At 35.2% G+C, this 25,597-nt stretch overlaps 1 protein-coding gene across 5 annotated transcripts in view; it reads right to left on the reverse strand.

Moving 5' to 3' along the window:
* LOC140439589 (uncharacterized) overlaps positions 1-25,597 on the reverse strand; it is a 124,464-nt gene that overhangs the window by 48,730 nt on the left and 50,137 nt on the right. For all 5 annotated transcript variants that reach the window (XM_072529603.1, XM_072529602.1, XM_072529600.1 and 2 more), the window contains exons 3-5: positions 7,535-8,531; positions 7,417-7,460; positions 1,754-1,919 (exon numbers count right to left, since the gene is read on the reverse strand). In XM_072529603.1, the coding sequence (XP_072385704.1) occupies positions 1,754-1,919; positions 7,417-7,460; positions 7,535-8,531 (1,207 nt within the window). The remainder of the gene's footprint in view (positions 1-1,753; positions 1,920-7,416; positions 7,461-7,534; positions 8,532-25,597) is intronic.

The raw sequence follows: 25,597 nt of genomic DNA on the forward strand, positions 1-25,597 counted from the left end.
TGACACAGAAAGGAAAAAAAAGGATGTTAGAAATACAGAGATGAAAACACTGAAAATTGATGGTAAAACACTATGGGATAGATTGTTTACTGTTATTTATATAATGTATTTTGGTTTTCCCTGTTTTCTTTTTCCGTCACAAAAAAGAGAAAGTGGCGTCGTTTTTGGCAAATAATTTATGATTTTTCTTTGTATTGTTATCCCACATTTTTGCTTTAGCTCTAGTAGCTATCATTTTTTTTTCAGTAATTTTTCAGCTCAGTAATTTTTCTTTTTTTCAATTTCTCTCTTGTTTATTTATCTTTATCAACCTGTATGCGTCCAATTCTGGACATAGGTCTCCCTCAGCTCTTTCCATCTGTCTCTGTCTCGTGCATCTTGCATTCAGTTATTGTCAACACGTTTTAGGTCGTCAGTCCATCTAGTTGGTGGGCGCCCTCTGCTCCGTATTGCTTCTTGCCTTGGTCTCCACTCTAAAATACGTTTCGTCCATCAGTTGTCTGATAATCTGGCGACGTGTCCTGCCCAATTCCATTTTAACGACGCGATTTTTTCAATGGCGTCTGTTGTTTTTTTTGTACGCGACGTATTTCTTTGTTTGGGATTCGGTCTCTCAGAGAGACACCCAACATCTGGCGCTCCATAGCCATCTGAATCACGCGAATCTTATTAACTACCTTTTTTGTGAGTGTTAATGTTTCCGCTTCTTAGGTGAGTACAGATAACACACATTAGTCAAAGATTTTCCTTTTGAGGCATATGGGTAGATCCAATTTAAACACATAGTTTAATTTACCAAACGCTGCCCAGGCTAATCCTATGCGACGTGGGAGCTCACATGTCTGGTTATCTCTGCCCAACCGAATTTCATGTCCTAAGTACTTATACGATGTAGTCTGCACAATATCCCTTCCATCAACAGCAATATTTCGATATAATATAATGTATATATTATAATATAATATTACCAGTAAGAATAATCCACAGAATCACGCCCACATCTCTGCCGATTCTGAGCAACGTGACCTCATTCATTTTGTGTACCTCAAACTTTGACCATTTGTTGATGTGTTACAATCTTACATAACGAAAAAAAATGTGTAGCAAACTCAGCAGAATGTAGCTCTGGTTGTCAATACTAAATGAAGAAGTCAGCAACAAAAAAGATTGGCGAATTAATAGAAAGTCAGAGACACATCGTCTACACACAAAACAATTAGAATTTGATATCACCCTGAGGGTACAACATCATCCTCAGAATTGTCAGCTGAAAGCCTATATTTTACCTATATGCCTACAAAATTGAGGCAAAGTAAGTCAACCGTCAAAAAAAAATTACCGTCAAACAATTTTTGGTTATAATAACATCTTACTAAATGATTAATTATTGATCTACATTTTATTTCTTTTAGTGCACATACCAGCATGTTTATTCACAAACCACAGAAAAATAAGTTTCAACGACGGCAAATAAGAAAGATATCCAGTCTTGGAACATTATTAACTTAACAGGTTGTTTGTGGTTGAGGAGATTCATATAGGAAGAGAAAAGGAAGGAATATTGGATATTTAAGTATTGTAAAAATAAAATAATTAGTAAAATATCTGTTGTAAAAAATAAAAGTACTGCTGATAAATTGTAGCTGTACAGTTAAAACACAATAATGAAAATCGTAAGAGATTAAGAATAAGAAGCGGGCAATAATATGAAAAGCGAAAAATAAGAAAATAATTGAATTAATTGAAAACTTACTTTTCTTGTCTGTTGCTGATCCCGGCGTGGTAACGTTCGAATCTGGACTTTTTAGACTAGGAGACTTTGATCCTCTTGATAAAGACCTAGCTACGGGTGTGGATGTAGACGTTCTAGATTTTGAACTTTTTCTTGGCGATCTGTTGTCACCATTACTTGACTGGTCCTAAAATTAAATTAATTAAACCTTTGAATGCGGAAAACGCACCGGTGCGCTTTGCTCGCTTTGAGAATATGCGAACGGCGCCCCGGTGCGCTCTCGAAACACTGATTTTTATATGCTTATTTGAGAACATCGCAGTTATCAGAAGTGTTGTGAATATGTTTCGCACTTACATAAGTATATGTTATATTGGTAGGTGGAGTCCGTTTCTCGAGGTTTCACATAGATAGATAGTAGGGGATTTTCTAAAATAAGTTGCTTATTTCTCATTTAGGCGTTAGTGAGTGCCTTAATTGGTTTATTTTGGCTGTAATGGCAGACTTATATGAACCTGGTCACTCAAGGGTAAAGAGAAGTAAAATTATTCAAGTGAGAAATCCAAGAAAACTAACGGTTGAGGAAATGATGCAATTCTTGTATGTTTCGGACGCTGAAAGCGACCAGGAATTGGATGAATGTAAGTATATAAATTTTTAAACCTTATTATTTTGAGAACAATTTGGTTTTTAAGCTTTTAGTGAATATTATTCAGAGGGGGAAATATCAACAAGTAAAATGGAAGACAATGTAAAGAGGAAATAACAAATATTTTTGAAAGTAATATTGAGAATAATATTGATGAGGAAAATACTAAGTTACATCACAGGACCGATCACAATACATGGATAGAAACTAGTGACGGTATGACGCAAATGCCTTTAACCAAAGTAAATAAATTACTAGTAGATTCTCCCGGTCAAGAACCGTACGACTGATTTACATTGTTAGTAGACGATTCACTTTTAAATATGATAGTATTGTGGACTAATAATAATTATGCTGTCCGTTATTAGTGGACATCGTTCCAGAATTTCTGCATGGAAACCGTTGACAGTATCTGATCTACTTATTGAAGTTATACTTCTATACGCGCGCTCCACGTTGGAAATTTGTATAGGAGTGAATCTGTGAAATCATTACATATGTAAGATAATGAGTAAGAGAGAGACAGAAGATATATTTTCTCTCTCTTCCTCTCTCGAATATAAAAATGATCCTTTTGTAAATATAATTTAATATTATATATATTATATAAAGATATATATATATATATATATATATATATATATATATATATATATATACACATATAATATTATATATATAATAAAATATTTATTAATATTATTATTTATGTGATATGTTTTGTATTATTTATTAAATGTTCATAATTATAATAGTCTTTTGTATTTCAAAATAATAATCTCAATAAATCACTGTATGATCCAGAACTGTCAATTTTGAAATACGTTTGTGTCATGTCCTCGGTAGTATAGTAGTCAGTATCCCCGCCTGTCACGCGGGAGACCGAGGTTCGATTCCCAGTCGGGGAGGAGTGTTTTATTAATATTATTTCATGGTAAATTAAACATATATGCGTAAGTAGAAAAGTTATGTATATTATTGTCATTTTTAAATACTTATGAATATTGCATTTTAATTTGTATTGTATTATTATATTAATAACAAAATAAACAATGAATCTTACTGCAGAGTATGTGTAAAAAAATTTTAGCATTCAACTCCTTTCATACATATATGAAAATAAAAATATACATTTTCATCAAAATATTGATTTAATCCTTCATTTACTATACTCCTATTACAGGTCAAAAGTTGTTTATTAATTGTTAGTAAGTTGTTATTAATTCTGTTTCTCTTTCTGCTATGTCTTACCTATAGCATTACATATGTAATGATTGTGCAGATTGACTCCCAAATAAATTTGTAACGGAGAATGAGTGTATAGAAGTGTAACTTCCACCGGCAGTCCCACTGGACTGCCACACCCGTTTTTTTTTGTAGCATTTACTTTACACATGGGAACTATTAAAATGACTCGTATGAACGACTACTGGAAAAAGCATGGGTTATTTTCAAATTATTTCCTAGGTTTATGAGTTGAGACCGATATTTTTTAATAATGAGGTGTTTACATTTTTCGTCTGTATAAGGTAAGACCTTTGATGAACCATTTTAACATGAAAATGCAGATATTGTATTATCCGGGAAGCATTTGTTTTTGGATGAATCAATCGTGCTTTGGAAAGAAAAACTTGCTTTTAGACAGTCTCTTAAAAAAAAAACATAAGTATGGTGTAAAACTGTATATTTATGTTAACAGAGACAGAAGGAACTATGTTGTATTTTACTGTATATGCCGGTGCAAATGATACTCTAAGTTGTAAAAATTATACAGAAAAGTTGTAATGTTCTTGATGAGGAACTTTTTAGATAATGGACATTCCTTCTACATGGACAATTACTATAATAGTTTTGCCCTCGTCAAGGAGCTGTGATATTCTGTAAAGGAACAATTTGAAAGGATAGGATCTGAAGTCATAAAAGAAGACTTTTTTTTTTCTTTTTTCGTCTTTATAGAGGGGGGTCTGGAATCTTCAAAAAACATCTCAGTCCAGGACGCCGCCTGACTAACTTTAGTGCAGGATTCGTTGTTCGTACTCCCGGCGATAGTTCCCGAGGTACTTTAAAATGCCCTCTCATCGCCGAGTCTACGCCGAACGCCTACCTGCTAAACCAGACCCTCCTCTGTCATCCAGCGATCCGGAAGCGGAATGGCCGCTGTAAGGCCGGCATCACTTCCGAATCACTACCTTTATTCATTCATTCTCCATTCATACACATCCACACTCTATTCATCAGCAAGGAGGCTCCCTGTCTCGTTCCAGGTAGCGCGTAGAAGACACTCATCGCTCCTAGTTCGGCATCATTCCCAGATGGGCATTTCCTCCTTCCCCATAGTCTTTTTCCCCCACTTTTCTAGCTTCACCTTTCATCATCATTCACTCTTACCTTTAGCGTTGGTCCAGCAGTCTTTCTTCCTCTTCCTTTTTCTTGATCACTGCACGGATATAGCTGTGTATGTTAGTCCAAACTAATTTATTTTCAATCATTCTCTCAATCATTTCTCTTACTGTAACAAAATTCACACCTGTCTCTCTCTCCATTCTGTTCCTTTCCACTATCCATCTGCTGCAATCTAACATCGTATGTGTCCCAGTGTCCGAGTATCCACAGTATAGGCATTCATCTGTATCAGCCTTTCCGATCCTATAGAGGTAGACCCTAAAACACCCGTGTCCTGTGAGCACCTGCGTCAGGAAATAATCCAGTCGCCTGTGGCCACAGTCCACCCCATCTCTTATGTTCGGGATCAGCATTTTCGTCCACTGTGCCACATCTTCCATGTTGTTCCATTCTTCTTGCCATCTTTCAACTGACCTTTCTCTTTCTTGTCTTCCTTACTGCCACAGTAAGGTTTGGACCTCTTTTCTCATAAAGCTCTTTTCTTTCCACCGCCAAAACATGCAACAGAACACATCCAGTGATGGTCCATAAGGCTGCCGCAGACACAGTCCTGTAGGCGATGCCACTCGCAACAGACTTGTTCTGTCTACTTGTGTCATGAGACTCCTATAGGCCCTTATCTCTACCGCCTCGCTCCAGACTGGTGCCGCGTAGACGACGATCGACTGTACAACACCGTGTAAGACCCTCCTCCTTTCGGATTTGGGTCCTCCAATGTTCGGCATCACTCTCCCCAACGCAGCCGCACTATTCGCAGCCTTCCGGACCACCTCCCGCACGTGCTGCCCCCAATTTCCATTCTGGTGCAATGTCACTCCTAGATACTTTACTTGTTTCTTGGGTGTTAGACATGCTCCCGCACATTTTAATTCAATATTTTGCCTGTTCCTTGTCCCCTTCAGAATGATGGCTTCGGTTTTCTCTGTCGCAAGTTTCAGTCCGTGCTGCGTCATCCATTTCTTTACGACGCCGCCTGCGTTTCGAACCCGGTATTTGAGATCTGGCTCATCCCGGGCCACTACCAGTACAGCTAGGTCATCCGAGAATGAGAAGGGGGTTGTACCCTCTTCGTATTCCAGTGCATAACCCCGTCATATGCCAGATTTCATAGCGTCGGGCCCAAGACAGATTCCTGGGGTACCCCTGCCGTCACGTTCACGATCGTGCCCTTTTCCACCATAATCCTTCTCTCGGACAGATACTCCGCCACCACATTCATCAGGTAACCAGAACATTCTCTCTCCTCCATTGCCTTTATTACCTCGTTCCACTGCAACGTATTGAATGCATTCTTAACATCAAATAACAGCACTGTGAAAAAGTTTTGGTAGGTAAATGGCGAGATAAAAAGGATGTGGTGTATATTTCAACCGAATTCGAGAATAGAATGGAAACTACAACAAATAGAAGGGAAAATAAAGTAGAAAAACTTTTGCCTGTACTTATGTATAACAGATACATGGGAGAAATAGATTACAATGATCAGATGTGTGCTTATTATCCAATGCTACGTAAAACTTCGAGGTGGTATAAGAATGTTGGCATTCATATGTTTCAATTATATTTGCAAAATTCTTAGTCTTTTCAATAAGTATTTCGGTAAAAATTATCCCTGTATCAGTTTCGTCTAGAAATTTTAGAAAAATTATTATCAGACAAGCCGCAACAAATAGGGTCACACCGCAACTTGGAACATTTACCTACAAGCGAAGTTCGAAATAAAAATAACAGAATTCTGAGAAAAAAATGTCGGGTATGTAGTAAAAAAAATATCATACGAAAATATACACCATACCACTGCACAACATGTCCAGAACAGCCCGGTCTCTTCTTAGGAAGTTGTTTAATTCACGCTATTATGTTTTCAAGGTGGGGAACATGGTTCGATGAAGTTTTTTTACTTTTAAAACTGAAATGAAAAATTCAATCCGCAATTGGAACAGCAACTTGCATATATCAATTATTTATATATTAATAGTTACCACAATTATCCTATTAGAAAGACAAGAGATAAATTTATGTAAGTCAGGAAAATTAGAAGATAATTTAAAGTCAAAAATTAAATCGGCACCTGGAAGTAATGATCAATTAATTAATTAAAAAAAAAAAATTATTATATTTTTGGCAAGAATGACGGTTTTTCTTTTTTATCTATGTTGCTAAAGTTTTAAATTTTTTACGGGGACTTTATCGAGGATAAGATTAGATTAGATTTAGAGAAGGGGCCTTTCGGCTTATTCCACTGCGACCTTTTCAGATCTATTGTGGTCCTCTAGTCCTAGATAACATTCTCTATCCTGACCCTTTTTATAAAGTCTAGTAGCTTCGAGACTGTACCTTACATGTAGCTATTTGCCGGTGGATTTTCTTCTCCTAATGCAAAGAACCGCACATTTGCCAGACTGTCACACTGACTTTGTCGGGGAAGTTGAGCCAGATTTATTATCTGCCCTGAAATATGCTCCAATTACATATGTCGATGTACGAGGTTCAGTTTAAATGCACAATTTTATTTTAAGTGATTAAATAGATGGTTTTAAGACCGAAAATATTGAAAAGAACTTAGTTGTAGCTATTAATGATAACAATTCATCATCAATCAATACATTCTAAACAATAAATTTTGACTTACATTTCCTTGTGTTGACTCGTCGACACCACTGTCATTATCTCCTTCTGAAACAAATAAGATAGTTGATTAAAATATTCTCGTCTACGTTGATGATAAATCTTATAACTAGAATAATAACCTTTTGTTGAAGATTTGGGTCTTGTTGACGTCGTATTCAGATGTAGATGCTTATCGTTTATTGTTTTAGTGCCATTAGTCAAATTAGCGCCACTTGGAGGTCTACTTGCAGTAACGTCAGGCGTTTTGCTAGTTATTGGCTGGGGTGATTTGGAGTTGTCATTTGGTGTAAGATCATTGCTCTTTTGGGAAACGTCTGTTAACGAACTTGGGGATCTGTCTTCGTCTTCTACAATTTTGTTCATTCTTGACATTGGTCTTGATTCTGGCCTCGAGGAGTTTTCTTCTTTTGTTTCTAAGTTTTCATTTGAACCAAATCCTTGTCTCGACGATGGTCGAGATGGAGGTCTTCCTTCGCCATAACTATCAACACTGCTAACTGATTTTCGTCTGGAATCTTCTTTTGAATCCAATGCTATTTCTGGAGGGTTTGAACTCAGACTGTAACTTCTGTTATTCATAGCAGCTATGGAGGGTGTTTTGACATAATCGTGAGAAGTATTACTTTTGGGCTCATCGTTTTTAGGATGATCAATCTCTGTAGTATCCAGAGTTTGAGATCTAACGATTCCCTCTTCAGGTATTGATGGTCGTACGTTACCAAAGCTCGGTACTGATCTTTGTTGAAAGATACCGGGTGGTCTTTGGTTAGGTACACCTGGTCTCGGAAACGGAGAAAACGGTCTGAAATTAGCTCTGGGTTGGTTTGCTGGAAACGGCTGTCCAGGAGGAGGACCTTGCCCCGGAGGATGTTGCGGAGTCCCAGGAGGTCGTTGGCCAGGCGGGACTGGTGATCTGGGAGGTAAGAACTGTTGTGGGCCCGGAGGTCGTACTGGTGGAGGTCTTGGAGGAGTTCCGCCTGGTTGGTTTGGAAATGGAGGTCTATATGGAAAATTAGTTTTACTGTCGGTCCTATTCAACGGCCGTTGTACGTTAATAGGGGTTCCCCCAGGCAGTTGAAATGGTTGTGATCCGTTTCCGTTTTGTTGTACTTTTGGCTGTCAGGGATAAGATATTTAATATTAAAATACGTTAAATATAAATGTCTTTATATATATCTTAAATTACAGTAACCATGAGTAAAAAGGACAACTATAGCAAAACTTTTGTATTATCGACCGAAACAGAAACAAATAATTTTGTAGTGAATTAGCAGTTGCATATTTGTAAATAAAACTCCGTTTTTTCCTTACGTCTCTATATTTCTGTTCTGTACTTTTGTTCGGTTTAGTACTGATTTGAACATGGAAATGTTTAAACATATTCTTAATTATTCTCTCCTGATGAAGATAAGAAACAATTAGCGAAATATAGAGACGTAAAGAAAAAAGGAGTCTTAATTAAAAATATACAATAGAATACCTGCTAATTTACTACAAAATTATATATATATATATATATATATATATATATATATATATATATATATATATATATATATATATATATACATGTATGTATATATATTTGAAGAAACAAGAAGTCAGGAGAAACTGCGAATCCTAGCTTACTGGACGCCATTGGACGATGTTAGGAATACCTAACCTTTTCTTGTGCTTCAAGTGCTTTAAATTAAACAAAATTATTCATTCATACCGAAAAATTTAAATTTCTACTTCTATAAGATTATAATTATATGTGTCTAGATTTGTAAGTTTAAAACTATTTATTTCGTATTAAAATATTACAATCAAACATTTTCAAAAATTTCGATTTGTATAACAGATCAAAATAATCTACGGAACAAAAACAAAATGGGAGATTACAGAAGGATTTTAAATAATTTATTTTAAATATTTTTAATAAAAAGTTATATACAAGTGTTCCGAATATAAAATTAACATTTTTTCTTAAAATTATCGCAATACGTCTTAAGAAAATTAAAATAGAACTGCATAAGTAAAAAAATGGTACAAAAAAAAAAACTAATTTATTACCCATTTACTCCCAACAAAGCAGTCTTTAGGTTAAGTTAGTATAGTTTATGACCTCCACGGTTGTTGATTACTGTCCTGCATCTGTAAGGCAAACTCATGATCAGATGTTCAATGTCTTGATGCCGTATTCTGTCCCACTCCATTGAAAGGCCCTCACACAGTTGCTCTCTTGTATCGAACGCAATATTTTGTTGTAAAAAGCGTCTAGCATACATGCTCAGTTGGGTTTAAATCTGGCGATTGTGCAGGCCATAGTAAAACCTCAATTTCATTATCTTCGATAAATGCTCGCATGACCCTGGCAGTATATGGTCGCGCATTGTCGTGCATTAATTGAAATTGGGGACCAGCTTGTTATGCAAAGGGTACAACAATAGGTTTGAGAATAATATCGAGGTAGTCTGTTGCATTTAAAAACCATTCCAGACAAATGAGATGGCTATGGGAAGCAATGGAAGACATCGAAGTTCCACGAAGATTAATAAACGCGGTAAAAGCACTCTACAAGAATAACGAAGTAGCTATCAAAACGGGCAATAGAATATGCAGGCCATTTAAGACGACAAAGGGACTACTAAAGGGTTGCTCCACATCCCCCACCCTGTTCAAAATATTCCTGGAAAAAACCCTGAAACCATGGAAAAGAAAGTGCGAAGGAATGGGTATACCAGTAAGGAACGAATATGTATATACGCTAAGTTTTGCCGACGACCAAATAGTGATCGCACAAGACGAGGATGACCTCAGTTTTATGATGAGAAAACTGGAGCAGGAATATACAAAGAATGGGATGGAAATAAACCTAAAGAAAACTGAATACCTAACAACGGAGAATACAGAAATAAAACAGCTGGAAATAGACGAAGGTAAACAAATCAAAGGAACAGACAAGTATAAGTATTTAGGTTTCATAATATCAAACAAAGGAACAACGGAGGAAGAGATAAAAAATAGACTAGGACAAACAAGAGACTGCATACGAAAATTGAACCCGGTACTATGGGATAAGAACATCAGCATGAAAACAAAGAAAAAAATATATAATACCATGACAAGAAGTATCCTCACTTATGGGTGTGAAAATTGGACAATAAATAAGAAAACCAAAAACAAAATAAGAGCAACAGAGATGGAATTCCTAAGGAGAAGCTGCAGAGTAACAAGAAGAGACAGAATAAATAACATGGAGATTAAGAGGAGAATGGGAATGAACTCCGACATAATAGACTACATCGAACAGAAGAGATTAACATGGTACGGACATGTCAGAAGAGCAGACCAAAATCGGTGGATAAATAGAATAACAGAGTGGAGCCCGATAGGAAGAAGAAAGAGAGGCAGACCCCGAAGATCTTTCAGAGATGAGGTGGACGAAGCAATGAGTAGAAGAAACCTACAGGAAGGGGACTGGGTAAACAGGAAAAATTGGAGAAAACGGTTGAGTGAAGGAATACAGTGAAAACTGTGGAAATCCTTGTATATATATATATACAAATGAGATTGGATCTTTCACTAAGAGTGATGCCACTCCATACCATTATACTGCCGCTTTGCTGTCATTGAACCTTCTGCACGGTGGCCAATCGTTCAGCATTGCCAAATCGTCTTCAAATTCTTGCCCGTCTTGTATCTGGTGCAAATCCAAATCGGGACTCATCTGTGAACAAAGTAGGGACCCACTCACGTCTAACCCAATTTCCGTGTTCTTGTGAGAACTGAAGTGGATGAGTGCGAGTTCCTCTGGATAACACAGACACTATCAAAGGTCTTTGAGCATTTAACACTACTTCATAAAGTTTATTTCTAATGGTTTTGGCCACTTACTAACACCTGATGGGCCTCTTGCAGGCTCATTTGTAATTATGAAGCAGTTAGAATGCGATCTCGCAAAGCCTGCAATCTAATAAAACGGTCTTTAATCTGGTTGTTTATCCTTGTACGGCCTCTATGACGTTCAGCAATATCACCAGTTTCTTGACACCTTAACCACAAACGGTTAATGACACTTCTGTTCTTGTGGAGGACCTCAGCAACGTCTCTTTGACTTCTGCCAGCTTGAAGCATCCCGATAGCACACCACTGCGTTTCGTGATTTAAAAGACGTCTCTCCATTATTGGCAATTGCAAAACTAAATGAAAATTCACATAGACAGTTTTTATCTTATAGACAAAAACTCATATTGAAGTTTTGCTAATTTTTTTATATCTATTCTTATCAGCATTACCGTCCAAGTTGACACAATAATTGATAAAACAACAAAAAAGATTAAAAACATAAATTTATGTTTGTAATTGCAGCTAACATTGATTTAAAGCTTTTAATATAGGTGTCCCCTAGATTATTTTGATGTGTGTATTTGATTTGAATTATTAAGGCATACCTAATATTCAAATGAAATCGTAGGCTTCCACGGCCAGAGTCAGAATTATAGTTTATTCGTCTTCCGGGTTTGGACCGTGTCATTTGTGAGTGACCCAAAAGTGGGTTCATCTCGACGTTTCGCTACAATTGTATGTAGCTTCTTCAGGAGAACAAAAAAGAAAAAGAAAACAAAAGACAGGAAGATGGGTAGTTAGCAACGGTAACTCAGTTCCTCAACGCAACCAGAGGCGAATACTAACTACCAAGATGGGCATTTGGTCACAGTAACTCAACTACTTAACGCAGCCAGATGTGAAAACCAAATGCCAGGACAGGGATTCACGTCCAACAGCTCAGAACACTAACGCGTCGAGAGGCGGGGAGTGAATCCGACGATTACTCCGCTACCGCTCTATTTATAGTCGCGGTGGCCTGCCGTGTCGGGACGTATCGGCACACTCCGTGGCGCGAACGTCAAGAAGCGCGCGCTGGCCAATCATGTGGCTGCATCGTGGTAGCGGGACCGGACGGCGGCTCTAGACTGAGATTCCAGATGGGAGACAAGTAGTATCCTTCCTCTCGATTGATATTATGTGGATTTTTTCGGATCTCTAGAGATTCGCGGATTTTCCTGGAATAAAAGAAGGGGCTCTTAGAAATAATATGGGTTTTTTCGAACAATATGGAATGACCGGTTTCTTGGCAGTGTTCTGCAACTGCAGAATGGGAGAAAAGACCTGTTCGAATGCATCTTTGATGCTCTTGAATCCGAGTTTTGACGGAACGACCAGTTTCGCCAATATACACTTGCCCACATGAACAAGGAATAGAATAGACACCACAGAAAGATAGGGGCGGTAATGGGTCCTTAGGAGAGGGTAGATATTGTGAGATTTTCTTGGGTGGTCGAAAAGTAGTCCTGATACCTTCTTTGCAAAGAATTTTGCCAATCCTATCAGTGACACTTCGAATATACGGAAGAAAAGCCACAGGAGTATTACCAGAAGATTCTGAATTTGTCGTCCTAGGGTGATACCTAATATTGTTCTGAAGCTATTTTCTTGTGCCATTTTAAATTAATTACTATTTAAATGGGAATAAGCCACAATTAAAGGTTAAAATACGTTTATTGACGTTTCAATTTCCACTTCGGAAATCGTTCTCAAAATACAAACATTAGTAAATTAAACAAATTTTGTTTTTTGTTACTTAGTGAAAAATTCTTCTAATAATTTAATTTTATCTGACTCATCTATATTGACAATTCAGACATACATTATACATTTTAAAATAGACGACTTTAAAATTATATTGCCAATATTGTTGAGTTGCGTTCTTGGGACGACTTTACTTATAAGATAGTTCATTCGATTACATGAAATCAACTTTAACTTGAGAATATCCGTCAGAAAAGATCATAACATGTAATTCGTCTTTAAAAAGACAAATACATGCCATGATGACAGTAAAATTCTCCTGTTAGTGATTACATAGTAAATTATGAGGGAAAAACCAGGAAAAAACCTCATAATACTATCCCGACATGGTAAGTATTTGATCGTGCATTTAGTTTACCTTCAATAAACACCAAATTCCGATTTTATATGTTTGTTATTTAAAAAACATAAATGATGTATTCTCTACATGTTACTGACTTACCAATACTGGTATTTTCCTTTTAATAACTTCCTCTTTCAATATGGGTAACCAGATCCTACTACATTCTGCCGAGGAATTCGCGACATAATTGGTCTCATTTAGCATAATTAGAGCCGCTTCTTTGATTTTTCTCTTTTTACCATCCGTTTCTTTTAGGACTATATTTGAATCATTCCATTGAACCCTATGTTCATTATCCCATGCGTGTTTACATATTTGGGATCTATCAAATTCTCTATTTTTAATATAGGATTATGTTCACTTATTCTAACATTTAATGGTCTTGATGTTTCACCTAAATAAAACTGATCGCATTCACAAGGTATTTTATAAATGCAATTCTTTGTCCTTTCTTGTTCATTGTTAGGTTTGGTTTTGGACAAAATAGATCTCAACGTGTTTGTTGTTTTGAATGTTGTTGAAATGTTGAATTTATTTCCTATCCTTTTAAGCTTTTCCGATAATCCTTTTATGTATGGTATTGTTATTTTCCTCGTATTATTCCTTTACCTACAGCATTTGCATATGCTGTAGGTTCTCGTTCTAAGTTGTTTTTGGAGGAAAAACATTTGTTAACATCTGTTTTATTAAAAAATGATTATCCTTTATCGTTTATAAATAAGGAATTTTCAACAATCGATCGAATAGAACAAAACATAACCCTATATTAAAAATAGAGAATTTGATAGATCTCAAATATGTAAACACGCATGGGATAATGAACATAGGGTTCAATGGAATGATTCAAATATAGTCCTAAAAGAAACGGATGGTAAAAAGAGAAAAATCAAAGAAGCGGCTCTAATTATGCTAAATGAGACCAATTGTGTTGCGAATTCCTCGGCAAAATGTAGTAGGATCTGGTTACCCATATTGAAAGAGGAAGTTATTAAAAGGAAAATACCAGTATTGGTAAGTCAGTAACATGTAGAGAATACATCATTTATGTTTTTTAAATAACAAACATATAAAATCGGAATTTGGTGTTTATTGAAGGTAAACTAAATGCACGATCAAATACTTACCATGTCGGGATAGTATTATGAGGTTTTTTCCTGGTTTTTCCCTCATAATTTACTATGGAATCACTAACAGGAGAATTTTACTGTCATCATGGCATGTATTTGTCTTTTTAAAGACGAATTATATGTTATGATCTTTTCTGACGGATATTCTCAAGTTAAAGTTGATTTCATGTAATCGAATGAACTATCTTATAAGTAAAGTCGTCCCAGGAACGCAACTAAACAATATTGGCAATATCATTTTAAAGTCGTCTACTTTAAAATGTATAATGTATGTCTGAATTGTCAATATATATGAGTCAGATAAAATTAAATTATTAGAAGAATTTTTCACTAAGTAACAAAAAACAAAATTTGTTTAATTTACTAATGTTTGTATTTTGAGAACGATTTCCGAAGTGGAAATTGAAACGTCAATAAACGTATTTTAACCTTTAATTGTGGCTTATTTCCATTTAAATAGTAATTAAGGCATACCTATTAAAAACTCTGAAAGAGATATTATATAAATATGCATATGAAGGGACATAAGAAACCAGGAACTTGTTGAGAAACGTTGCCAATAGGTGGCAAGGAAAAAGTTTCCTTCATTAGAAAAAGGAAGAGAAAAAGAAAAGGACAAAGTAGGGTAGAAGTTGGAGGAGAGTGAAGAGAAGAAGGAAAATAACAGAAAAGGAAGTGATATAAAAATAATATTATATGGTCAGTAAATTAATAATTTGCAATGGATATGAAAAAAAAGACAAACACATTTTATATTTGTTTATAACATAACACAAAATTTGAATGTGCAACACATAATGGAACTATAACCATAACCCACTGGGACTAATTAATTTTTTATTCTGATACCTCTTCGGAAACTAAATTTACCACATGTTTCAGATGTACTTTGCGTGTCTATTAAATAAAGTATTTGAATATTACTAATCGATGATTTCAATTGAAAACTCCAGCTACAACTGATACAAACTTATCTGACCTTAGTATCAACCTTTAAAAATAAATATTACGATTTGTAGAATTACGAGTACATACAGCCTATACATTATTTTAAAATATCGGTTATGGATGGTACGAACGATGTCAAACTTTTTGCAATCAGATGCAATTTTTACGAATAAAAGAAGGCGACTGCCTATGCTTTTTGACCCAGATACTAACAATAGATTCGAATAGATAATACTACAACGGATTACGTACCGCTATGATATATATTTTTAAGATTTAAACTTTGAGATGAACAAAAATAGTAATTTAATAATTTGGTTATAATAGTAATACGTATATCTTTTGTGAAAAAATATAAATTAATGAAATGCCGAAAGTTTATTACTCCTTGTCCTGCTAGTATGTATTTATAAAGTGCTATTACAATGTGAATTTTACATATTACAATATTATAATATCCTTTGTCCTCCTCCACCTTCTTACCTCTATCGTTCTCTATTCTAGGATATTTGTAAACACATTGCTCTTCTTCTCTAAAACAGTGGCTCAACATCCCGCACACCAAACGTGTTGACGCTCAACTAAACCAGGCTTTTCGTATGATATCAGTCACCATTAAGGCCACCCCATTGGTGGAATGCCTAACCAGATCCTACAGAGGCAATCCGGCTGATTTCTTAGATTGCACCAAAGGGTAAATTGAATATATTTGTCCACTAAATGTTTGTTCCACCGAACAAGCAAGACAAGCTTTTATCAAATTTAAACCGTTACTATGTAACCGTAATCTTTCCTTCAATCTCCACTATAGGATGGTTAAATGCTATGTATGGTCCATATTGTTATACTGCATGGAAACATGGACATTAGTATTACAAGAGTATCTTCCATTAATAAGTTGGAGGCCTTCCAAATGTGGACGTTGCGAAGAATGTTCCGCATACCATTGACAGATAGGGTGAGAAACGAGGAAGTCTTAAGAAAGACAAATACTGAGAGAGAACTACCCAATTTGATCGGTACGAAAAATTGGATACCTCGGCCATATTCTGAGAGGAAAAAATACGCAATCTCTCAACTAATCATCCAGGGAAAGATTGAAGGCAAGAGAGAAGTAGGTCGCAAACAAATGTCGTGGCTATGGAACATAAAGAACTGAACAGGCATAAATAACACTGGTGATCTTTTGCATGCCGCAAAAGACAGACGTCTGGCCTTAAGATAATTCGCCAACGCACTATAGGTGCACGGCACTATAAGAAGAAGAAATGTTTGTTTATAAAAATTAATTATTATTGTTTACTGCTTGTAATGTATTATCCCCTTTGTTTATACACAAAAATCAACTGTGATATAGAAATATGCTAAATAAATAAATTTATATCCTATTCTGAAAATCTTGCCATACGATGATAAACTTGTAATGTTGCATGTAGTACACCTCGCATTGAATAATCAGATTGTAATAAACAAGAACGTAAGAAAATATGGTACGAAGGAAGAACATTTATAGATTGGGTCTGATTTGTTGTTTCTGCCATTTCATACGGTGTAAAAGACTTTGACCTACCCTTGATCTATTTTTAAACGACTATAGGTTCGACATAAAAAGAGGGTGAGATTTCAAAGGGTTTAAATGGATACGTAGCACGACAATGTCAAGAAACGTAATAATTTGCGGCAAAAGGGTGAAATAATTTTAAACGATTAAAATTTAGAAATCTGTTACTTCTATCTGTTTTGTTAGAACTGTTAAAATTTATTACAACAAACTTTTTTGTTACAAATCTGACATAAAACGTATTCAATAACCAATGTCTGTTGAGTGGTAATTTGGAAACTAGTGTCCGCTGTCTATCAGTGGTTACTTGAATTTTTCCGTCTTCATTAGTTAAACTATTGTATTTACTCTTATTTTAAAAATACCACTTCCATTATCTTCCATGTTACGAAGAAAACAAAATGAATACCGTTTATTTTCATAAAATATTCTCTTATAGATAAAGCTACATTTATACAGAAACGATTACAATTAACGAAGTAGTCATTGTTAGTCTTGGTAATTAGAAAGTCATAAAAAATATGTGGTAGAATGGAGTTAAAATATTTTTTTCTTCAAACGTCAAATAATGATGACATTACTTATCTAACTTGAGCCTGTCAAAGTTTGATGTCTCCGCCGGCAGCAGTTTTTTTTCCCATTTCTTTACGGCGGAGGGAAAAATGTTGTCATGGCAACAATATGAAACATGTCACAAAGCAACAATACAAATGTCATTAACAACAATTAAACATCATTTTTATTTATAGTAATATTAAAAGTACAATTAGTTAATGAGGCATTTTCAAAATTGAAACCGTGCAAAAATGTTCCCGACTCTTGATACGCATTGGTAATTGTTGATGATACTGATGGTTAAGAACAACTTTCAGCAATCATTCCCGATGTTGGCGAATCATGAGGGTTTAAAATTTTTTGAGCATTATCGTTCTTATTTCTTATTGAATCCTCTATATATCCTTCGGCAACCGTGCTTGATTTCCAGCCCCCATGTCGTTTGAGGCATTCTAGATTTCCGCCTCCATCAATTAAAAGTGTTGCTGAAGTTCGTCGTAAAGAGTGACCCGTGTATGCGCTTGCATCGTTTAAATTTAAATAACTAGCTACTTTTTGGGCTACTGCGCTGATCGAATGTATTCCCATGACGCTTCGGTAACACTTTACATTTTGGTACTTGATAAAAAATCGGTTTTCTGTGAAATTTTCAGGCCGCAGTGATGCATACTTTTTATACAGTTTAATGTGGTTTTGACCAATTATCGTAAAAGATCTAATTTGTCGTGTTTTACTGTCTGGGATTTTAATAATTATTACATTTTCTTTATCCTCAATGTCCACAGTCTTCATTTTTACCATTTCGTCGCATCGATAGGCGCCGGTAACCCCAATTAACAAAACAATCTGAAATATTTTTATAATTTAGTAGAGTATACTACATGGTTTGCAATATATATTTTTTTACCTTTAATCCTAAATACAACTTATCTGGCGCTTCAAACAAAAATTTATCAAACTCGTCTTTAGTGAAAACTTTAGACTTCTTTGCAGTATATCCTTACCTTGTTTTTTTCAGAAAGGCACGTAACTTTAAAAATTTGCTTATATCCACATTTTTTCTAATAACTAACTCGGATTTTATCATAGAGTATCGTGACCACATTGTAGAAGATTTCCATTTATTTTCATTTTCCATTATATTAAAATATTCCAGTAAAACGTCTTCGGTAACTTGCCGTACTCCTCTTGCATCGCACCACTCTTGGAAGTGCTTGTACGCTAACCGATACTTTATTCCGGACTTGGAGGGCCCCAAACGTGCTACTGCATCATTAGCCGCGGACTCAATTTCGTTTAGGTTTTCCATTTTCGCACTAAATTTGCGCTTGCGGTTGCAACAACAATAAGCTGTCTTTAATAATTGCAAAACAACTGTCAAACAACTGTAACCAGGGAGACGCAAATCCCACCGACGACTTAATTATTTTAATTTCTAACATCTAGACGACTTTGATAGTTGCCACAGTTAATTTCGAGTAAAAATAGCGTATGAATTGTACTATTTATGGTTGAAAATTGCTAGGTTTGAAGAAAAAATAGTATACTTTATTCGTCAAAGAAGCGACTTTTCTTGACTTGCCCTCTATTACGCGCCTTACTTCGTTCGGCGCGTAATATCGGGCGCGTCAAGAAAAGTCATGCTTCTCCGCCTCATAAAGTAATATACTATTTTTATGTCATACTAGTTCATTATTGTATTTTTATTGCTTAGTTACCAACTACATAATAGAATACTTTATGTCCTTGCGGGCATAAAGTGCACTTTATGGCCCGCACTGGCATAAAGACAAAAAAAAAATTGATAACTCCTTAATAACATTTATTATTAAAGTTACAAAATATGGAATTAAATTATTATAACTACATAAAATTATTTAGTAGAATTCACATAAAACTGGTAATTCTGGGAAGATGCTATGATAGATACATCTGACATATTCACTTTTTAGGTTTGACAGCCGCAGATGTTGAATGAATGAATGCATTTTTAAAAATATTTAGATTGTTAATACGATACTAAACTAGTATAACATAAAAATTTGTATGCACCGAGGGCATTAATAGATGTGTATACACTCGGGGGACTTACAAACACTCGGGCCAGAGGCCGTCGTATTTGTAAGATAGTCGCCCTCGGACCTAAACATCTACTTAATGCCCTTGGTACATAAATAAATATTTTGTCCTGAATTACGAGATTACCGTATTACTGTATTTTGTGCCAATGAAACATATTAGACAAAATGCCAAGAGACCAATAAAATAACATTATGGAAACTAATGGCGTATATTATCGTGACCAGACCTTTAATAGATTTTCATAAAGCGTAAGACACGATCGAAATGGACAGCTTTATAGAAGAAATGAATAACAGCAGGATTGACCATAGGTATAGTGACTTATTTACAACATTTGCAAAAATGTCACTAAGGCAAGGAGATACATTGTTACCGAAATTATTCATAACGGCATTAGAGTATGCCTCTAAGATGGTCAATTTAGACCAGAGAGGAGTAACAATAGACCTGGTGGTAGTGGTAGAACTGGTAGAGAAATATACGTATTTGGGTCATAAAATAAGAATCAGCAGGGATTACTTTACCGTAGGCAACCATTGGAAAACTGCGAGACACACTTGACTAATGCGTATTACCGGTTATGACCTATGGGGCGGAAACTATGACTCTAACCAAGACTACGGCTTCGAAATATTAAGAGTGGCACAGAGACAAATGGAACGGTCTATGCTGGGAGTGACGTCGCGGAACCGAATAAGAAACGAAAATCTGCGAAGAAGGACGAGTATTGCTGATGTTGTGGACCGCATAGCGGAACTGAAATAGAACTGGACAGGCCATGTAGCAAGAATGCATGACTCACGATGGACGAGCAAAATTACAAAATGGAGGAAAAGAGCAAACAAACGTAGTAGAGGAAGACCACCTACACGTTGGGCTGACGATATCAGGCGTATCACCAAAAATTGGCAACAGAGAACACAAAATCGTGTAGAATGGAGGAGTTTAAGAAGGCCTATGTCTAGCAGTTGACGTCATAAATGAAGGCTGGATGATGATGATGATGATGATGATGATGATGATGATGATGATGAAACCTGCATGACAGTTGCGCATCTGAAAAGAACTGTCATAAATCTTCTGATGGAGCAGATCACATCTTCTTTTATTATAGTACTTATACTTACATTGGGAGCAATGGGAGCTCTGTATGTATGGAAAAATGTTTGTTCCATAAACGTAAGACCACAATGAACTAAATTAACAAAATAAAAAACGGAGGACTATAAGAAGAACATAAGAACTAAATATTTTCAGGAAGATTGTTTAACAGATTAAGAAAGAATTACCAGTACCCTTAAAATATTCATATAAACAGACAGAAACCAATACCTCAGGATATGAATTTTAGAAGATTTCAGTTAATTACGAGTATACCAGATACAAGAAGTGAAACCTGCATATTTTACAGATTTGGCCAATGTTGTCAGGACAAGTCTTTCATGATCATCAACCTGTAGGTGTCCACTGCCGGATATAGATCTCCCTCTGCTTTGTCTTTTGCTGTCTAGCAACGGCGATACAATACTACTAGAGCCCAGGTTTGTTCCTGTCTTAAAGGCGACTTATCGAAAAACGATGAGAGGTGGTGAGCTGTCGATTGAGGAGTCGAGATCCCAGAAACGCACTTAGGATGCCAGACGTTCTGGTCAATGGCCTGCCTTTTTTGTACCTGAAACAAGCTCATGTGGAACCACTCCTGTAACTAGTGTTTAATCCTTATTTAAGACGGACTCGTAGGGATACTCGTAACATACCGAAAGGCCAGAAGGACCAGGGTCACGCTTGCTGCATTTTTAAGATGACACGAACTTGTTTCATGTCTTTGTCTTGTGCGACTTGCATTAAGTTTCTGCTAAGACTCTTCAGGTTGTATGTCCATCTGGCAGGACGTGTCCTGCCCAATTCCATTTTAGCAACGTGATTCTTTCGATAGTGTCTGTTGTTTTTGTTCTATGACGTATTTCCTTGTTTGGAATTTGGTCTCTCAAACACGCAACATCTGGCGTTCCATAGCCCTCTGAGTCACGCGAATCTTGTTTACTACCTTTTTTGTGAGAGTTAATGTTTCCGTTCCATAAGTGACTACAGGTTACACACACTGGTCAAAGCTATTCCTTTTAAGGCATATGGGTAGGTTCGATTTCAATACATAGTTTAATTTACTAAATGCTACCCAAGTTAATCGTATGCGACGTGGGAGCTCACATCTCTGGTTATCTCTGTCCAACCAAACTTTATGTCTTAAGTATTTATATGACACAGTTAGTTTAATATTACAATTTAACACCAGATTGGTCAGTATTCTATTATATCTTCATAGCTATAATTGATTTCAAAGATTTCATCCAAGAATCTCAAATGACTGAGTTGTATTCTTACAAGTATGTTCTTAAAGTGTCGTGAATAGCTTTGGACAGACGATGTTTCCTTGCCGTACTCCTCGCTTTATACAAAATTTGTTTTTTATAATATAGTTTTACGCTAGTCGTGATACCAGGAGAACTCTTTAAACCTATGAAAATAAAGTTGCAGGATGTTCTAGAGGACAGAACTTCGTTTAGAGTGTTAATGAAAGGACAGAATTTAGTACAAAGTTCTCACGACCAAGTCTTAGAGATAAGTAGTGTCTTGCCTGAGGTAAGAAATAGAAAAAGAAGCATTTGTAAATCGCTGAATAGGTCGTGGGATACCCTGTATCTGATTATGTAATAATTGTTGACCTAAGTAATTATGCAAAAAATTAATATTATAGAGCTGCAGGTAAAGCAATAAACATTATTTCATCCGTTTTTGTGAGATATTTTTTGGATCTCAAGATATTATCGTTTTAGAACAACAAATGATTTAGACTCAATGATAGTGAAGAAAAATTTCTTAGTCCTTTTCTTAGTTCTACTCAAAAGCCCTCTTTTGGAGCAATAAATAATGGCCATATCATTATAAATGTATATAAGAAATATTTAAAACTGGAGTACAAAAAGGGGAATGTTACATATAATGGAATGATATAAATAATATTTTTTTCTTACAGCCTTTTCAAAAGATTCTTTTTTCTAATAATTATAGTGCATTGTAATCATTTTCTCCTTCACCTGAATCAGTAAGTATTTTTTTATGTATCTTTGCTACCAGTTCTATGCAAGTTATAGATAGCAACGACCATAAAAAAGTAGCAGAAAAAATACTGAGTATTACACTTAATACTTGTACTTGGTTTATACATTATTTTTAAATTATTAAATCGTTTACATGGTAGTAATATTAATGAGTATAAATATCTACGTTATTATCTAATATTTTCTGAAATAAGGATACTGTTACTTAACTATAACCATCGACACACTATCTTAATGATGGAATCAAAATAAGTAAGTTAATTCAATAACCCCATTTATGCTAATGGTAAAATAATGTGTTTAATTTTAATCTCTGGATCTTTATGAAGAAGGAAACATTAAGATGACGGTTAAATTCTTATTAGCCGAATTGGTGACATATCTTCGTTTATGCTTTCATAGGTTTACGTTTGTAAACTAATAAGTCATAAACATTGGCTTTGTTCAACCGAAAGGGCATTGATTTAAAGAGGACAACTACTTATCACTAGAATTATTTCCTGTTAAAGTTATTTTTTTAGTATTTAACTCGTAGTATTTTTTATTTTTTTTTTCGAAAACAATTCCTGTAACTGGATTTGTAGTGGGTGTAATTTGTAATATGGATTGAAGCTATCTGATTTTTTACTATTTTATGTATCCTAAATGTTTCGAGAATTTTATAGTTTAAGAAAGGTATTTATCACGTTTTCTTCATGTCTCTTCTTCTGTAGGAGGTTGTAAATCATTATGACAATTCTCATTTTATTCAATGATGTCCTAAATAATTGACTGGAGCTCAAATTAAACCTCTTCCTTAAATTTATAAATCAGGAAATTCGTTTCTTTCAATATTTCCCTTCCCGTTTATCTATTGTTTAGCGAAGACTGCTTACTTATATCGAAGGAATATCTTTAACAGTTCCATGGTCCTAAAATATTTGGTACTGTTCCCTCTGAGGAAATAAATTCAATAAGCTTTCCCCCAACAATTGGTGGAGATTACAGAAAAGTTCCATAATTGTTTTTGTTTTTTCCATGAACACCCTATCTTCTATTTCGAAATTGGTTTCATCAATTTGTTCAATCTAATCTATCACCTCTTCATATTTCAGATAATATGTTTTCAATAATATGTATACAGCCAGTTTGCTATGCTGGTAATCTTGGCTTCAGTGGCTTCCTCTTTTTAAAATCCTCTATTTCGGCGTTAACAGGAAGTGCTACTCCAAAAATAACTGCCTAAGGCCGTGCAAACACCGAATTCTTTATAGAATATAGAAATGTTTATATTATATAATAATATCTGTCTCACACGGCGAGAATAGAGTAAATAATGTTTATATTATATAACATGTATAACACACGGCGAAAATAGAGTCAATAATGTTTATATGATATAATAACATGTGTAGCATATATCGAAAAAGTTTATAGTTTATTAAAACGCGGTAAAAGTCTTATATCACTACTAAGAGCTTATTATGCAAAGTTTATGTCTACAAATAAAATTTTAAAGACAGAGTCTTTGGGTAAAGCGGTTTACACTGTACATAAGCAAAGTTCTAATACGGAAAAATCTCACCCAGTTTGTCCAGTAGTTTACAGCAACAGGCACAAACACCAGATAAACTTCATTTCTAGTGTCTTCTAGTTTTAGAGTTTATCGCGACACATCAAAGTCTTTTCGAGAGTTTTTTAACCACATTCATATAAATATGCGAAACTGAGCTTAAATTATAAACAACGCGAAATCAAAACGCAATATCTATCCATCAAGGTAAGAAAACAATGATAGAATTTTACTGTAATCTCTATCAATTGTTGGGGGAAAGCTTATTAATTTTTTTTGCCAGAGGATACCGTACCAAATATTTTAGGACCATGGAGCTGTTAAAGATATTCCTTCGATATAAGTAAGCAGACTTCACGGCGATGATTCCGAATGTGTATAGTTTTATCAGGTTCTACTTAGAGAAAAATAAAGAGAAATCAATACTACACATTTAATAACAAGAGAATATTTACACAACAACTATTATAAATAAAAGAGTTTGCTTTACAACGTGGCGCGCGAATATCGCGAAAACTCATGCATTTTTCACTGCATTTTAGAGATGAAGAGAGCTTACCGTACAGTTCGGCTAGCAACTTGAGATCACCTACTCATATGTACTTGATGCTATCCACTTTGCATCTACGTCGTATATCTGTACTTGTAGCTCTTTCCCTTAGTCTTAGTGTTTTACCATACATGTTTCTTAGTATTTTCATCTCTGCTATTTCTAACATCCTTTTTATCATCTCTGTATCATGTCGTGTTTATGCCGCGTATGTAATTATTGGTCTGATGACTGTTTTGTAAATTCTGCCTTTCATTTCTTTCCCGATGTTTTTATTTCCCCATACTGTTTCATTCAGGTAACCTGCGGCTCTGTTTGCTCTATTCACTTGTTCTTCCACTTCTATTTCGAGGTTTCCGTAGCTAGATAATGTGATGCCTAGATATTTAAACTTCATCACTTGTTCCATTATCTGACCTTCTAGCTCCAATTTACATTTTAGTAAATTTGCTGTTATAACCATGTGTTTTGTCTTTTTTTGGGGAAATAAACATGTTAAATTTTCTGGTAGTTATATTAAATTGATGCGGCATACGTTGTAAATCATCCTAACTTTGAGATTATTAACAGATTATTTTTCTTGTTGTTTTTCTTCCATTTGGCATTCTTTTTTAGTTCTTACTTTATTTATTATTTCATACATAATCAGATTTAACGATAGAGAACTCAGGGAATCTCCCTGTCTTATTATAGACAGACACTATTATTTTT

This window comes from Diabrotica undecimpunctata, chromosome 4, assembly GCF_040954645.1.
Source record: "Diabrotica undecimpunctata isolate CICGRU chromosome 4, icDiaUnde3, whole genome shotgun sequence".
Lineage (NCBI taxonomy): Eukaryota > Metazoa > Arthropoda > Insecta > Coleoptera > Chrysomelidae > Diabrotica > Diabrotica undecimpunctata.